This window comes from Podarcis tiliguerta (assembly GCF_965153285.1).
Source record: "Podarcis tiliguerta genome assembly, chromosome: 10".
In the NCBI taxonomy this organism is placed as follows: domain Eukaryota; kingdom Metazoa; phylum Chordata; class Lepidosauria; order Squamata; family Lacertidae; genus Podarcis; species Podarcis tiliguerta.
In genome coordinates, this window is record NC_139543.1 from 52384503 (window position 1) to 52402599 (window position 18097).

At 46.3% G+C, this 18097-nt stretch overlaps 1 protein-coding gene across 3 annotated transcripts in view; it reads left to right on the forward strand.

Moving 5' to 3' along the window:
* The window catches only part of LOC310658929 (uncharacterized protein), a 29319-nt gene extending 13487 nt beyond the window's left edge, over positions 1-15832 (forward strand). For 2 of the 3 annotated variants that reach the window (XM_083401474.1, XM_083401473.1), the window contains 11 exons: positions 207-292; positions 542-672; positions 2807-2866; positions 4922-4988; positions 5870-5964; positions 7383-7511; positions 9154-9268; positions 10349-10486; positions 11479-11645; positions 14500-14591; positions 15175-15832. In XM_083401474.1, the coding sequence (XP_083257600.1) occupies positions 207-292; positions 542-672; positions 2807-2866; positions 4922-4988; positions 5870-5964; positions 7383-7511; positions 9154-9268; positions 10349-10486; positions 11479-11645; positions 14500-14591; positions 15175-15370 (1276 nt within the window). In that variant the 3' untranslated portion in view covers positions 15371-15832. The remainder of the gene's footprint in view (positions 1-206; positions 293-541; positions 673-2806; positions 2867-4921; positions 4989-5869; positions 5965-7382; positions 7512-9153; positions 9269-10348; positions 10487-11478; positions 11646-14499; positions 14592-15174) is intronic. The other variant, XM_083401475.1, reaches the window with a different exon arrangement.
* The last annotated feature ends 2265 nt before the right edge of the window (positions 15833-18097 follow it).

An 18097-nucleotide genomic window follows, 5' to 3' on the forward strand; every position in this document is an offset into this window, starting at 1 on the left:
TCCAATCAAGTTCCTCCACTTAAAAGCCTGAACTGAGCTCACCTTGGATAATCAATGCATATATTTATTAAGTTTGTAGCATGGATAGGGCTACCTGATGCATTCCCCCCTTTTTTATGGATAGAAAGATGATTTATTTGTGCTCTTCTCATATACAAATATAAAATTACTGGTTCTCATCCAGATTGCTCTTCTTACATTTGCAGGGAAAAAGGGATTACAGGAAAGGAGCTTACACCCTTCTTGCTGCAGAAGCTAAACAAGTTATCTAGTGGGGAGTCACTTAGATCCAGTATCCTTTCCTGAAAATGCTCGCTTCTTACTTCCCCTCCTCAAAATCCAATTACATAATCCCCCCCACCCCATGTTCTCCATACTTTCTGGGAATCTTACACTGCCCCAGAGCAACATTACATTGGCAGTATTTTGGGAAATTAAAATAGAGGGGGATCTTTGCACCAATTTCTTACACCTACTTTTCTTTTAGTTCTTGGGTTCTTCTGCTTTTATTTTCCTTTCATCATACCCTTCCCCATATCAGATATTGCCTTGATCAAGAACAACGCCAAGGTGGGCAGCCGCATAGCTGTGGCCCTGAACAAGATTCAAAGAGCCCAGGGCTGGGGAGACGACTTGGCTCAAAATGAAAATGTATCTCCTATACCAAAACCGGTGAGTGGCCTGCTCCGTAAGGTTGCCACTCTCTCAGAAAGAAACAGCTTGGCTGCTACAGCTCATTTGCACATCGCCTTCACCTTGCGGTCTTGGCCTCGGGCTCCTCCAGGCAATGTGATGATTGAGCATTCACCAGGATTTCTTTGCACAAGGCTTACCTGGTGGTTAGACTACGTTAAATGAGGGTCTTTAGGTCAGCCACCACTTTTGCCTTCTCTAAGACTAGCAGTGCTTCCCTGCAAAATATTTTTTCTCAAATGGAGATAATCTCAGTGTAGGTAAAACAACCCAAAAAGGCAACCAAAATGGTCAAAGGCCTGGAAACGATGCCTTATGAGGAATGGCTAAGGGAGCTGGGCATGTTTAGCCTGGAGAAGAGGAGGTTAAGGGGTGATATGATAGCCATGTTCAAATATATAAAAGGATGTCACATGGAGGAGGGAGAAAGGTTGTTTTCTGCTGCTCCAGAGAGACGGACATGGAGCAATGGATCCAAACTACAAGAAAGAAGATTCCACCTAAACATTAGGAAGAACTTCCTGACAGTAAGAGCTGTTCGACAGTGGAATTTGCTGCCAAGGAGTGTGGTGGAGTCTCCTTCTTTGGAGGTCTTTAAGCAGAGGCTTGACAACCATATGTCAGGAGTGCTCTGATGGTGTTTCCTGCTTGGCAGGGGGTTGGACTCGATGGCCCTTGTGGTCTCTTCCAACTCTATGATTCTATGATTCAAAAAGTCACAAATGTGGAGCTGAAATGACGAGATCTTAAAAGTCATCTAGTCAAACTCCTCGCTGATGCCAGTTTATGATGTATGTACACCAATCGTGTAAGAAAACAGAATGTCTCTTTTGTCACAATGATGCTTGCTTGGAAATGCAAATGTTGCAGTCATCGAACAAGAAGAGCAAAGAGGCATGCCTCAAGGAAGTGCTCTTAAAAGCAGTAACTTTTAGGAATGCCTAATGCATTTTCAACCACAGGCCATCCACAGGGGCACTAACACAAACTAACACATCCTTTTTAAAATGGATACTCAAAAATAACCTCCAGCTGAGTTGTTTATCAGCTGTCTGATGTTGCATTGAATGTTGGACAGTGAATATCTTGAGAGTTTTTAAAAAATGCAATTTGACCATCATGTTCTACTTTCTCTCTGGAGGTTGTTTATTTACAATTTGCATTAGGGCTTTGCATTTATTTACTTTTTTCAATACGTACTTTGTTTTACTGCACCTAAGGAAAACCTTTTGGTTGAAATGCACTGACCATTCTTCTGCGGACAAAGTTGATTTATTTGCTCCCACTGCCTTTCAGGGAACCCTCTCAAGGTGGCCTATGGAAGACTTTTAAAATGCAACATAATGTGAGGCACATATAGATAACAAGGTGCTCCCATGTTATGGACTACAACTCCCACCAACCTTTACCGTTGGTCATGTTGGCTGAGGCTGATGGAAGTTGTAGTCCACAATATATACAACAGATGCCACCACATTGTCTGTCCTTGCTGTGAATTTACTACTTTCAAGCATCTGCTTGAAACATGCCTCCTCCTTCTCTTGTCTGATAACTGCACACCAAGCTTTCATTAATATGAGGGGCATATCTAGATCAGCTCCGGCGCAACTTCTGATCCACCAAGCCAAGTGTTGATAATTATTAGCCCACCAAGGACTCAATAACCCTCCTTTGTTTCTACTGCCTCGGTGGCACTGCAAAAACTGTGGTTGTCTTCTGCTTTGAGCAGGACTGGGGAGACTGTGGCCTTCCAGATGGTGTTAGACCCTAACACCCCTAAGAACCAATCCCCATGGCCAGTGGCGTAGCGTGGGGGGTGCAAGGGGGCCCGGCCGCACCGGGCGCAACATCTGGGGGGTAGGGTTAGGGGGCGCAAATCCACGGGTTAGGGGGAAATTACTTGCCTTGCCCCGGGTGCTGACAACCCACGCTACGCCACTGCCCATGGCCAAAGGTCAGAGTTGATGGAAGCTGGTGTTCAACAATGCCTGGACAGTTGCAGGTTCCTCAGCCTTGGCTTTGTGGGCATGTCCTGGAAGAAGGGCTCTGGAAGAGACCTCTACTGATGGCTTCTCCCTCCCTCTGACCCACCCACCTCTTGCTTTCCTTTCAGGTGGTTATTGGTGGCATCAACGTCGATTTCATAGCCAAGGCAAGAGATGCAACAATAGTGGTAATTGCACTTAGCAATATTTAAGCTTCATTTTCCTTACCCTAACCTGGCCTGTTGCTGTAAAGCTCATCGGATGCAAGGAGCTCACATGCCACCTTCCCAGACTATTAGGAAATGTAAGGGCTGGCAGTCTGGAGGCAAGTAGGTACTGCCCAGGCAGGTAGCCAAGCCTAAAAGGTGTTAGGCAAGCAAACAGGTATATAGGTGGTTAGAAATGGGTTGACCTGGGCAGATAGAAATGGGCCGTCTGAGGATTTATACCAGGCATAGGCAAACTCAGCCCTCCAGATGTTTTGAGACTACAATTCCCATCATCTCTGACCACTGTTCCTGTTAGCTAGAGATGATGGGAGTTGTAGTCCCAAAAAATCTGGAGGGCCGAGTTTGCCTATGCCTGATTTATACAGATGTTGATGATGTTGATGTGAAGGCTGAATTTGTGTCATCAGAGAAATGAAGGCGGGGGGAAGCAGTCTTCAGGGTGCAATAGAAAAGCCCTAGCTCACTACTTTTTCCAGGTATGTCTGTCTGCACCACGAGAGCAGCTCAATAATTCATTTATTTAACAAGATTTATAACCCACCTAATCAACAAAAACCTCTAAGTGGTTCGCATAAAACAATATGAAATATCCATAAGAAGCATCCCAATAAAATATAACTTTAGAAACAGGTAGATCTAAGATTTATTGAAATATAAGTAAAACCAGCAGTTTTGGAACACATGCCTAATGAGTTGGTGTTTGGGAATATGTACTTGAGCAACACATTGCTTAGACTAGCCTTCAGCAATATGGTGCCCTCCAGATGTTTTGGACTACATGGCCATGTTGGTGAGGACTGATAGGAATTGTAGTCCAAAACATCTGGATTGCACCAGATTGATGAAGGCTGGATTAGACTGGGAAACTGGTTCAGAGGCAAAAGGTTTACAGGATCAGGCAAAAGCCTATTGGTCCCTTTTTCCCACCTGATTTGTGCTAAGCTGCAATACCACCCTTTGGCCACATGTAGCAGTGTCACTGTAATGCAGTAGTTTGTCTGGCAATTTACCACAGTGGTGCAGAGAGTCAGCTACTTGTTTCCTGCTGCCAGAGATGCCAGCGCCCTACAGGACGAAAGAAGGGAGCGTTCTTCCATAGGTAGGTAGCAGCAGCGGCAGCTTAACACTGCCCTGTGGTGCCTAGGTGTGGTACAACTTGCCTCCCAGCCACTTCTTATGGGTCACAGGTGTTGCTATGATAAAAATGATGGTTGTCATCATCGTACACATGGACCCATGAGCTAAGAGAAATAAAAACGTTCCATAATAAGTGATGAAAACTCTGCGGAGTGCGGAAAAAGAAGAGGGCTTAAAGCTGATAAATAGAGCTGTTCACCCTATGTCATCTAGTGGAACATTTGATGCCAAGTGATGCGACACACCTCTTTGGTAAAAGTGAGCAGAGTTCCCTAGCCAAATGTCTGGCCTCCTTTCTGATTAGCTGACAAGTGGATGAAGACAGAAATGGAAGAGTGTGATGGTTGTTTAATTAACAATTAACTAAGAAAACACTTCTTAATCCTTGGAGACAGAGAAGAAAAGTACAAACCGTGATGAATGTTGCCCTAGTAGAAGATTGGATTTTATAGATTTTCCATTTCTAGAAGAAATATGGGAACCTCAGCAGATGACAGAAATAAGTTTATTGTAAGGAATGGCTGTAGCCTAGCTCATTTTGGATGGGGAAGGACCATAGGTGATTGTCAGAGCACCTGCCTTGCATGCAGAAGTTTTGAGGCTCAATCCCTAGTGTCTTCTTATCGGGCTGGAAAAAGTACCTTTCCGAAATCCTTAAGAGCTGCTGCCAGTCAATGCTAACTAGATGGATCAATAGTCTAAACTTGGCAGCTTCCTGTGTTCCAGTCCCACGAGATCACATAAAATGGAATAGTCTCCAGAGAACTTGGGTTTAACTTGAGCCAGTGTTGACAGCAGTAGCATTATGGTACCATCTGGGAAAATCAAGGCATATCTAATTTTTGCCCTGTTCTGTTGATTTCTCTGCATTTGCAGGGTGGAGGACAGACAAATCCATCAACAGTGAGACAGTCGTTTGGTGGTGTGGGGAGAAATCTAGCAGGTAATTCATTCTAATTTTGCTCTCTGCAGGGAGATACTGGGTCCAGCATATTGCTATGCTCAGCTTCCACATCACTGAGCTAGGAAGTTCCAGGGTCTCAGCTCTCCCCAGGGTTGTTGGGAAGGAGGTCATTGGATGGTCTTGTTTGGTGCTTTTTGATATTTGCTTTTTATTTAGAAATAGACAGGTTGAGCATAGTTGGAGATCTAATGTGGGGACAGTCCATTGCTCCCAGATCTCTAGGGAGACAGCCGGCACCCCAAAACACTCTCTTATGGCGCTTCCACCTGACCTGTTTATTTAACATTTGTCCTCATTTGTTTGCAGGGAGATTAGACAATGTTGGATATTTAATGAGGATCCATTCTGATTTATTTGTGGGGAGGTTTGAAGATGTTGCATCAAATGAAGTGTTATCCCACACTTCACAGGGTGTATTCTTTATTGCAAAAAGTCCAATCTTTTGGGGAAGTGGATTTGTTGCGCAAGACCTCCCAACCAACAATATTGGTGCAACTTGAATTTGTCAGTATGCGCTTGAATCCCTCCAGAACATGATGAGTCTGAGAATGTTACGTCTCTCTTAGTCTCCATCTCAAACTGCAACCTCTCCTCACATGCAGACCTAGACTGCATCATCCTCAGTAAGGAGTGGGGAATGGGCATCTCTCAGGTATTTCCTAGCTGTTCAAAAGACAGATTATTGACCCTGAGCTAGATGGATAGTTTGGCCTGGTAAAAGGCACTTTCCTATATAAATTAAAAATAGTTCAGTAGATATTTCACTGACTGATGACCCCAGAATGCTTCTACCTTGACTTTCAGATTCTAGGGTTGTTGGCAGATAATCCAGCTTTGTTCCATTTCTCTTCCATTTTCAGATTGCTTAAGTCGTCTTGGGAAGACCCCGTTCTTTATCTCTGTCATGGGGAAGGATGAGCATTCAGAGTCCGTCCTACGCTACTGCAAGCATATGGTAGCTCACAGCTTATGGTTATTCTAAACTAATCCGTAGCAGGGTGGCTGTTTTTCATACTGCAGATCACAAAATTTCATCATTCCAGTCCCAGATACCCACTCTCTGCTTACTATGAGATTCCTTGTGGGAGCTCTACATTTTAGGGACACAGGAAGCTGCCTCATAACTAGTCAGAGGTGAGGTCCATATATAATAATAATGTTATTAATTATACCCCACCCATCTGGCTGGATTTCCCTAGCCACTCTGTGCGGCTTAGTATTGTCTGTACTGACTGGGAGAAGCTCTCCAGGGCATCTTAAGTCCTAACGGCCTAGGTCCTGTATACCTGAAGGAGCGTCACCACCCCCATCGTTCAGCCCAGACACTGAGGTCCAGTGCCAAGGACCTTCTGGCGGTTCCCTCATTGTGAGAAGTGGTTACATGGAACCAGACAGAGGGCCTTCTTGGTAGTGGCGCCTGTCCTATGGAACACCCTCCCATCAGATGTCAAGGATATAAGTAGCTTTCTTATTTTTAAAAGACATCTGAAGGCAGCCCTGTTTAGGGAAGTTTTTAATATTTAATGCTGTATTGTTTTTAACACTCGATTGGGAGCCGCCCAGAGTGGCTGGGGAAACTCAGCCAGATGGGCAGGGTATAAATAAATTATTATTATTATTATTAATTATTATTATTATTATTAAACTGGAGATGCCAGGGACTGAAGCAGGGACCTTCTGCAGGCAAATCAGATGCTCTGCCACTGAACTACAACCTTTCCATAGCAGGGAAGTTAGAGGAGGGGAATCTCAGATCCACCTGACCCTCCAAACTCTCCCCAGACTACATCTGCCTCTCTCCAGGTCACAGCCCTGAGTAAGCAAGGCCTGGCTGGAATGTGTCTTTGAACTCTGATAACGTCTCTTCCTTGTCTGGACGGAGGACCAAGAGGGGCTTGTACATAGAAGGCAGCCCACTGTACAAAAGGTGTAAATTTTACATTCCTTTTTCTGCCCACTGTTGTGTCAGTCTCCACCCACCACTGGAATGGGACCCTCAGAAGGATGTCCAGAAGGGAATGCAGCTTTCTGGCCTAGAATGATTCATCACCCCTCTTTTAAGCTAGAGAGAATGTGAAATTGAGGCAGCAGAAATGAGCCGGGAAAAGGCCTGCATGCTCCAGGGCCATGGATATCAGTGAGACCCAGGTGAATCTGGGATGTGCCTACCTGTCCCAGTCTGCGCCTATGTGATGCTTCCTGGATTAACATTTGCTTCGTGGTGTTATTCCAGGTCTCCTTGAACTGGAGGCCAGATTCATCATGCAGATGAGGAAGCACATTCACTAGCTGGGCAGGCGCCGGTGCACATTTTGCTCCGAATGAGCTGCAGAGAACAGAACACTAAATTTGTCTTTCTCCCCTTACCTTGAGGACATGAGAGGTGTCTTGCAGCTGGAAGGGCACAACACAGCCACCTATTGTTCCATATTCACAGGCAGCGGAGAGCTCTCCCTGGGCTTGGGAGACATGGACATCCACCAGCAGATCACAGAGCAATACGTAAGACCCTTCTACAGCATGAAATCTCAGTGCCACTTTTCTGCTTATGGTGTCCTCTGCTTTCCTAAGGGGCAGAGGATATTTTCTCAGGGTACCTAGGAGGGAAACAAAGGGGAAATCCGGAACTGGGTAATTCTGGAAGGCGGCACTGTGATGGAGTGCTGAAAGCCACCTACAACTCCTTCCAGACTCTGTGTTTCTAGGACGTGCCGAGCTGTAGAAACACAGATAAACACAGCCTCCTTGGTGGCTGAGGCGTATTTTTGGGACACTTAATGGAAGGGGTGATTAGGAGTGATTCAGGTGCAACCCCACCCTTTCCCCCTATTAATAAAAAAAAGCCTGTTGGGGAAAAAACCTCAAGTCTGCACTTAACAGCTGATACTGTTTGGTTAAGAAAGTATGAATGCCTGCCAGTAATCCACTTATCAACAAGACCCTTAAAAGACTGGAACTTAGCTCCTGGAAAGGAAAAAGTGGTCATTGTTCCCACCCTCTCTCCACCTTTTTCCGATCCCCATTTCATTATTAAAGGAAGGAAAAAAGGAGGCACAGCTATTAAACGATATATGATTCCCTTGGATTCAAACAGAATAACACGGCAACAAAAGCGCCTCAGAATTTCTGCTGGCTTCTACCTGTTGATGGATGCTGATTGCAATGTCGCCTTCAGTGAATGCAAGAGGCTGCTGGAGCAGGAGCCTGCTGGACTACAAATCCCATCAGCCTGAGCCAGTGGGGCCAGGGATGATAGGAATGGCAAGCCAGCAACCTCTGTATGATCAGATGTTTCCCACCCCTGACTAGGATGCTGGGCAAAGCATTAGGCTAGGTCTACACTAGTTAACTCATATAGCAGGATTGGGACTGCAAACCTATGCCTACTTACCAAGGAGTATATCCCATTGAAACCAACAGGCCTTACTTCTAAGTAACCATATGATTCTACTGCTTGTTTTAAAATAATGTGAATGCCTTGGATTTGTTGGATCCTGTTCATGTCTGTTGAGAACTAAGCCCCTTGGTTTCAGTGGGGAAGGCATCTGCCTAGGCCAGGCTTCCTCAACCTCGGCCCTCCAGATGTTTTGAGACTCCAATTCCTGTCATCCCTGACCACTGGTCCTGCTAGCTAGGGATCATGGGAGTTGTAGGCCAAAAACATCTGGAGGGCTGAGGTTGAGGAAGCTTGGCCTAAACCTTGGAGACCTCCTTCTGAGGCTCCGCCAGATGACCTGGTCATGGAGCATCCTGAATTGCTTGTGCAAAGATGGCTCAATTTCTGCTCCTTACTAAGCATCCTGATGTGAGACCAGGACTAAAGCTATGGAGATGACTCAGCAGCTGGTCCCACCCATCCCACCAGAATCTGAAGCTGAGTCGTGGCAACACTCACTTGTGGGACTCACTTTCCTTTGAGTCTGGAGCTGCATGCTTCTGCAAGGGACCTGGGTCTGTTGCTGACGGTGGATCTGCAGCAAAGTGATGTCACTGGGAGCAACCAGAAGACCCTGGCCAAGCGGAATATGCCCAACCACAGAATTTCCTTCTTTTACTTTAGGAAAAGAGGAACATCTCATTCCTGGAATAAACATGGATTTCCAATTGCCAATATTGTCTCTGTCTCTCATGCAATTTCCTCCAGGTGTCCACGTTCAAGGAGACTCTCTGCTCGGCCCCACTTGTGTGCATTGATGGGAATGTGCCCGTGTCCACTATTCAGTATGTCTGTCAGATTGCCAGGGAACATCACCTAGCAGGTAAGAAGGGACACTCACAAAGCACAGGCTAAAATGCATTGTGTTAACAGAGCATAGGAAGTGGCCTTATAGAGAGTCTGACCTTTTTTCTATCTACCTCAGTATTGTCCACACTAACTGGCAGTGTCTCTTAAGTTTCAAGCAGGGGCCTCTCTCAGCCCTGTGTGGCAACACTGTGGATATTACTGTCAGGAGCTCGGCCTACACTCGAGTAGGACCCTGGCAGAGACACATGCCCAACTGGCATGTTCTTTCCCTCCTGGTCAGTCGTTTATTTACATATAAACACACACGGAGCACTGCAACATGGCTCCCTCTCTCTCTAGCATCAGACAGCAAAGAGAAAAAGAACAAAGGACAATAGTCCCTCTTCACGGAACACAGTAACAGAAACATCCTGTCTCCGTAACTTCCCACTCTGTGGAGTCAAAACATACACCATCATGTGATAGACAAAAATCCCATGACTGCAATCATGGAGCAGGAATTCCAACAATTACCTGGGACCTTCTGCATGCAAAGCAGCTGCTCTATCACTGAGCTACGTCCCTTTCCACCTTCTCCTAGTAAGGGAATGTTCCCGGCATCATCTCACTCTGGTTTATTTTGCGGCTTATTTACAAACCACAGGAAAACTATTACGCTCAAAGCCCTGTGTTCTGAGAGAGGGTGGCATATAAATAGAATCTTGATGACAATGATATATATTTTTCCTTTGCATTTAGCTCATGTACAGTAAATCAACATTTTAAGAATGCAATGTGATGAAATCACAAGTGAATATGAACCATTGTATTTGAATAGTGACATCTTTGAATGTCAGTGGTGGGCTCATCAGGGCTTCCTTTTGTGCTGTGTTTCTAGGCACAGGTCTGGACTTTAAAGCTCTATGTCCAAGCTGGTTTTGTGTGTGTGTCCTGGTGCTTTTCTCAGCAACCAACCAGATTTATAGCATTGGTACTGCCCTGGACATTTTAATAGAAAGACAATGTTTGTAAACTAGACAGATGCATCATTGAATATATATGATTCACATTTGTTGGGTCAGATCGACTAACCCCATTTGATGCTCTTCTGAAGTGTGTTATGAGCCGACAGATGTGGACAAGGCTTCTAAGCCATTCCTTTCAGAAAGCTGGAGAGCGCTGGCCTGCATATCTCCCAATCTACGGGAACTAAGAGCAATCAACTGGACCCTGGGACATCCTGTTTCAGCAGGTGAGGCACTTTTGAGAGTGGAGGCCAGGAATCTTTTGTGTGTGTGTCCCCACACACCATCAAAGCTAGGAATATACTGCATTTGCTTTATATACTGAGTCAGACTGTGGCCAAACTATCTTAGTATTGTTTGTCCCAGGTTGAGAACCTGTGTGCTCCAGGCCACACCTGCCATCAGCCCTGATCATTGGCTATGCTGGCTGGGGATGATGGGAATTGTAGTCCATTAGAACTGTGGATTAAACCACAGAGCCTAGGATTTGCCGATCAGAAGGTCGGCGGTTCAAATCCCCGCAACGGGGTGAGTTCCCATTGCCCGGTCCCTGCTCCTGCCAACCTAGCAGTTCGAAAGCACGTCAAAGTGCAAGTAGATAAATAGGTACCGCTCTGGCGGGAAGGTAAACGGCATTTCCGTGCGCTGCTCTGGTTCGCCAGAAGCGGCTTAGTCATGCTGGGCACATGACCCGGAAGCTGTATGCTGGCTCCCTCGGCCAGTAAAGCAAGATGAGCACCGCAACCCCAGAATCGGTCACGACTGGACCTCATGGTCAGGGGTCCCTTTACCTTTAACACCTGGAGGGCTACAGGTTCTCCATTATTGATGTAGAACCATGCAGCCTTGCAAACACATCCGTCACTGGATCTTCCTCTGTCCACCACCACCAGCTGACTTTTCCTACCAGGACCCTATTTAGGAAAAAGGTTCCCCACTTGTAGCACAGAATGACAAGACAATGACAACAATTTTATGTATAAAAATACTTGTTTGCCGCCATTTCGTAAAATATATCAAAGCGGTTTACAGCAAAACTCTGTGACACGATGGCTCAGTGCATCTGGCTGTTAACCAGGAGGTTGGTGATTCGAGCCCAGCCAGGGATAGCTGTGGGCAGGATTCCTGCATTGCAGGGGGTTGGACTGGATGACTCTAGGGGTCCCAACCCTATGGGTGGCATTGATGCTCTGTGACTAATTTCCCTCCACTCTTAAAGATATGCCATCTACATTGGAAGAAGCTGTCAAAACCGCTCTGACCCTGGCCCGGCCCTTACTGGGAGAGTTGCGCTGCGTAGTTGTGACACTTGGCCAACATGGCGTCCTGGTTTGCAGCCGGAACATGAATGGGAAGCTCTCTCTTCGCCCGGGAACTTTCAACAAGGTAGGAGCACAAGGCAGCAAACGTGAAGGGATAAAAACAGTGACGGCAGGAGGCGTGAGCTAGAGGTAAAAGGTGCTTGGCAGGCAGGGAAGTATAAAGAAAAGGGATGTCTGACGCAAAATTCTACATCAAGTACCATTTCCCAGAGTTCCTTGGGAGGAAATCTTGACAGTTAAGCATTAAAAATCTAGGGATATTTTGGCAACTTAAGCTGATGTGCAGCTTGTGGATTTAACATATAGAATAAGAACAAGAAGAACATACGTTTAGAGAAGTTTGGGAAATGTTTATTGAATATATGGGGGAAATTGTGTACACTTGAAAGCGTTGGCAGCATTAAGATAAATTCAGCAGTGTAAATAAGTTTTGAGGCGATGTAATAATGGAGTACTGAATGATTTAGTATATGTAAAATATGTAGGGATTTATGATTGGCAAAATGAACCATGGCAAGAGAAGGAGGGAAGTCATTGGTATTTTAAGGATGATTAAATGAGTATTCTAAACTGTAACACAGAAAATTTAATAAGAATTCTATCTATCTATCTAGGGATAATGTCATTATAGGCAGAAATTTGACCCTGGGAGACAGAATTCAAATATTGCAGAAAAATGGAAGCTATCAAAAATGATGTCCCATCCTCACTTTGGTTGTTGAGTTTTCAGTAGATTGTGTAGGCAAAGGGAAGTTCTTTATCTGTCTTTCATAACACTAGAACTCACGGACGTCCCATGAAGCTGAACGTGGGGAAATTCAGGACAGATAAAAGAATGGACTTCTTCACACAGTGCATGGTTAAAACTATGGAGTTTGCTTCCAGACAAGGCAATGATGGTCACCAACTTGGATGGCTTTAAGGGAGAGTAAGACAAAGGCTATCACCGGCTACCATACCAACCCACCGCAATGCTGTGCCTCCACTGCTGGTCAGAGTATGCCTCTGAAGACCAGCTGCTGGGAGTCACAAGTTGGAAAGAGCGCTGCTGTACTTGGCTCCTGCTGTCAGGCTTCCCACAGGCATCTTGCCTGGTTGCCGTGAGAACAGGATTCTGGACTAGAAGGACCACTGGCCTGATCTGGCAGGACTCAACCTTTGCGAACATGAGGACCAGTAACTTGTTTCAAAAGAAATTGATAACCTGAGATTTTCAGAGTAGTCAATATTGCTGTTATGGGCCAGTTTCAGTCCAACAAAGCATTCATGAAGCAGAGTACATGTGTATACCCCTTAAAAAACAAACAAATCCAGAAATCCCACTGTTCAGCTATTTGGTGAAGGGAACTTTTCAATCTTATTACAGTGGTGCCCCACAAGACGAATGCCTCGCAAGACGGAAAACCCGCTAGATGAAAGGGTTTTCCGTTTTCAGAGGTGCTTCGCAGGACGAATTTCTCTACGGGCTTGCTTCGCAAGATGAAAATGTCTTGCGAGTTCCTGCGGGGGTTTTTTTCCGCTCCCCACCCCCTTTTTCTAAGGCGCTAAGCTGCTAATAGCCTTTTAGCAGCTAATCCGCTAATCCCTTAAGCCTTTAATAGCCGCTAATAGCCGCTAAACCGCTAATAGCGCTAATCCGCTAATAGGGTTGCTTCGCAAGACGAAAAAACCGCTAGACGAAGAGACTCGCGGAACGGATTAATTTCGTCTTGCCAGGCACCACTGTATTTCAATACTTTTTAGAACTGTTGTACTGACTCTGCTGTCAAGTTGATGATTTTATTCTGGACAAGATTTCATCTTTGTTTTATGGTTTTAATTGTTGACTTGTAAACCCCTGGAGAACTTTTGTTTTTGTGTGGTACCCATCGAAATGTGGGGGGTGGGGGTGGAACTTAGCACATATTTGCGAATAGATTTCTGGATGTCCATTTGCAAGTATGGCATTTGAGAATGAATTTTTTTTGGGTTATCATGCCTAAAATAGAAATTAGCTTCACTTGTGGAGGTACTCCTGACCTGATCCTTGGGGTAATAACTGCTTACTAGTATGACACAACCCTTTATCGAGCAGAGCTTATTACCTGCTCTACTACTGTTACATTTCTATCTCATCTTTATTTCAAATAGCTCTAGGAAGTCTACATTTGTACCTTGGAAGCTGAACGGAATCCGTTCCGGAAATCCTTTCGACTTCCAAAATGTTTCGAAACCAAAGCGTGGCTTCTGATTGTCTGCAGGAGCTTCCTGCAGCCAATCGGAAGCCGTGGAAGCCCAATTGGACATTTGGCTTCCAAAAAGTTCACAAACCGGAACAGTCACTTCCGGGTTTGCGGCGTTCAGGAGCCAAAACTTCGAGAACTAAGCTGTTCGAAAACCCAGGTACAACTGAACTTAGTTCTCATCTCCATTTTACCATGAAAACCATAGCTGTCAACTTTCAGATTTGAAAATAAGGGATCAGCAGCCTCACCTGTCCCGGGGACAGTCTATAGGATATCTAACAATCCGGGATAGCAGCGGGAAATGGCACTGGAATAAGGGAATTTCCTGCAAAAAAAGGGAAGGTTGACAGCTATGATCAAAACCCTATGAGGTTGCATTGGCTGAGCAACTGTGAATGGCCCAAGGCCAGCCAGTGAGCTTCATGACCCAGATGGAGATTTGAACCCTGGACTCCCATGTCCTGGTCCCACACGCTAACCTCTTCACCACACTGGCTTCTCCTGAAATGAATGAGAAGTTCCCTTCTCGTGCCAACTCCATGCGTAGTTCAGTTGGGTTTCTGGCTCCCCACCTCTAGGGTCTTTTCTACCTCTAGCATTCACCTGACAGTGTATAAAAGGAGCTGGAATTCGTCTTACAGTTCTCCAGGTTCAGGGTGTCTCCCCCATTCTCTCTCCTATCTCACCTTGCAGGCCACTGCTGCAGATGAGCTGTGTGCTGTTCACTACCCAGCGATCCCTGTCCCCACGGAGGAGATAGTCAATGTCTCTGGAGCAGGTGACAGGTATGTTGCCAGCTGCCCAGAGAGGTTCCTGCCACAGCATCAGGCTCCTCCACCTTCCTCTCCTTGGCCCCTGCCCCCCTGGTTGCTGTGACAACATAACAGTGCCAGCATGTACGCGGCATTGCTAAGGAATCGCTAGTCCAAATATTTATCCGGAGGTGGTGAGAGAAACGGGAAGGTTTATTGTGAGCTGTCATTTTCCTGAGCCTTTATATGAAAGAGAGAGAAATGGAGGCAATTAAGTCTCAACAAGACATTGACATCTTTGCTCCACGTGCCTCCAGACGCCGCAATTGTAAAAAGCACCTGGAGCCTCTTAGTGGGGCAGCCGGGCTTTGCTGAAATGGGAGCCTTCAAGACCTTGACATCTCAAAAGGTTCTCCATCAACTACTCATGGTGGTGCCAGCACCACAGTCATCCTCTGATGCCAGGGAAATGTGGCTCTGGGAGAGGGACAAGGGGTTTATACTGGGGTGCAGGATGAGAACACCAAAATAAAACCACCATAAACGGTGAAATTCAGTTGCTGAAGAACTTAGTCTTTTTCCTTCGGTAAGCTGAGTTGGCCTCTTCTCTCTTCAGCTTAATGGCTGGAATCCTCGCTGGGCTGCTTGCTGGAGAAGACATGGATGACTGTGTCCGGATGGGCCTCTTGTCCGCCAGCTTCTCCCTCCGTTCTTATGAGCCAGTTTCACCAGACATCAGTGCCACCAGCGTGAATGTGGCAAGGCTCAAGGCTCAGCAGTGGCCTGTGGCAAAGCGCTGGAAGTTGACTTAAGAGTCGGGCAGCCCCTTCTGCACCTGAAATGGGCAGATGCACCAACATCTCTCTCTCCTACCTGGGCCTGCTTTTGAACTGAATCAGGTGGGCTCCCTGATTGCATCAGGAGAAGAGGAAGGGAGGCTGGCTGGGTCTCTCCATCTTCCCTTTACCTCTTCACCATTCTTTATTGCTAGGCCCAGTGCTTTTTTTCTAAAAAAATGTTTACTCTCATTTCGACTCAAGAAAATCACCATTTTATAGTTCAAATTGGGAAAAATAAAGTGGACAAAACTACAAAGATTCCCAAAATGTTTAGGGGTTTGTGTACCGCTGTGTACCCCCAGAAAAAAAAAAAAGAACTGGCTAGGCCTATGACCTAAAAGTTTAAAAAATGGAAACCCTGCACCAAGAAAAGTTGAATTATGCAACCTGCCCCCTATGAAGAATTATTGGAAATAAAAAAACTTTTTTTTAACAGATGGTGCAATGTTAGTAGTAGAAGATGCAAGAAGCTAATTTTGAAACTGAATGCAATGATTTTAATTTTACTTTGATTTAAATTTTACATTCAAGCCAAAAGGCGGCATTTAGCCTGGTTACACAGTCGAGACACTGCTACCTCTATCCTGTTACGTGACTCTGATTTATGTATGTGGGAGGTGGGCTCAAATGTGTTTTAACTCATTAAGCGGTGGTCGACTTTGGGCTCCCAAATTTCAGCAGCACCCTGTGTGACGCTAAAATCCCCCCATCTCTCATGCTCCATTCTACAACATTGGTGTGGAGACCCCTATGGTGCGGTACCCAGTGTGGCAGCCTAACGGGTTGCCCTCCAACTCTGTACTTTATCATAGATATGCAGCAACTTGCTTTGACCTATGACTCCCATCCACCCTAGGCAATGGGACCATCAGTCAAGGATGGTGGGGGATGCAGTCCACAACATTTGGAACGTACCACATTGGCCACCCTTGCCTTAGGCTGTTTTCTGCAAGTGATGGTTTGAACCAATTTTCTCAAAGGTGGGGTGTGCCAACCATATTGCATTCCTGGACTAGGCGCTCTTGTGGTGTCACAGAGGCTGCTGGGAACAGCAGTGTGGCAAAAGGGACCCTAGTGTGGGCATTGCCCCAAGTTACATGTCACGGTGGTGACTCAAGAGAGCAATAGGCATGTAGCGTCTCTGCTCCAATGCTTGCAGGTGGGGGAGGATTTGTTCAGCAGCACACAAGATGGCTCAAAGGAAACGTCCCACAAAAAGGCCGTTGTGGTTTTCCTCTCCAAGGTACTGCACCAGGCACAGTGGTAGGCTAAAACTCCAGGCCAGCCTCCTTCAGGGGGGCTGAAACTTCTGCCACCAAGCTTAGATCAGAGCTCGGTTTAGGGTAGTACCTGTGATCTGAAGATGCTTCACAGCCAACATTCCTATCCAGCAGAACAAAATGAGTTGTTAAATGCCAAGGAGGGGTGACAAACAGGTCTGATCAATACATCTAAAATAAGGCATTGAGTGCAAGAAAGTACCTTTAATCTGTAAAGTAAAGGTAAAGGACCCCTGGACGGTTAAGTCCAGTCAAAGGCGACTATGGGGTTGCGGTGCTCATCTCACTTTCAGGCCGAGGGAACTGGAGTTTGTCCACAGACAGCTTTAATCTGTGCACACAGGTGACACACTTTTGCCCAGCCTAGGAAAGCTTTTTTTTTTTTTTTTTTTAACCAGCACAGCTCACTCAGTACCTTGCAGCACCTGCTTAGCTAAAATAATAAAAATCAAATTGTTCCATGACCACAATGGGGAAAGGTGGCATTGAGCGGGAAGGACATGCTTGCGTTTTACAAAGGAGTTGGGTGTTGCTGCTGAGGGGTGGGGGCGTAAAGGAAAGAGGGAGGGAGGATTTTCCAAGCAGGAGGCGCGAGCTAGAATTTCAGTATCACAAAAAGGGGGGGAAAGGGGGTGGGGGTTAAGCTGGAAATCCAGATGCATAAAAGGGCTCCCACTCTTCACACAGAGACATCACCCACATGCATGTGTGGCCGGTTTTAATCTCTCAGGCAAGCTCCAAGGCAACAGCAGCCCTTTGCCCAGAGAGCCGGGAGAGAAAACCCAGGCGGGAAGAGAGGATGAGGGTTTCCGCAGTGGCTACCTTTGCGGTGCTTTCCGTTCAGTTTTGCACCCTGGCTCAAGTCCGTGGGAAATGGGCTGGGAAAGGGCTGGTGGACCCAGCAGGGGCTGGAGGGGCCAAGAAACCTCTCCACGTGCCCCGTGAAGGAGACAGGGAGGCGGAAGCCCAAAGGCTGCCTTCTGCCAGGTTGCGGAAGATGGAGGCAGGAGCTGGAGCAGGTGGCAGAGCCCACAGCAGAGCGGCAAGCAAACCCCAACCGGGACATGTCAAACAGAAGGCCAGCAGCAAGAAGCAGGTTCCCCAGCTGTCCCCTCCGAGAAGTATGAGCCCAGGACTTCAGAACTACTTGAAAGGACATGGGAAATTTAACACGGATACGGTGAGTAAAAGCCCTCCTTATGGCAGTGGGGGCTAGGGCCCTCCAGATATTGCTGAACTACGACTCCCATTAGGACAAGCAAGCATTGTGGATGGTCAGGGATGGTAGGCATTGTAGTCCAACAAGAGCTAGAGAGCCACACGTTCTCCAACCCTGCCTTAGAGGTACAGAGAAAGCAGCCTTGAACCAAATCACTGGGTCCGTCTGACAGGAAGTGGTTTCCAGTTCTATCTTGAGATG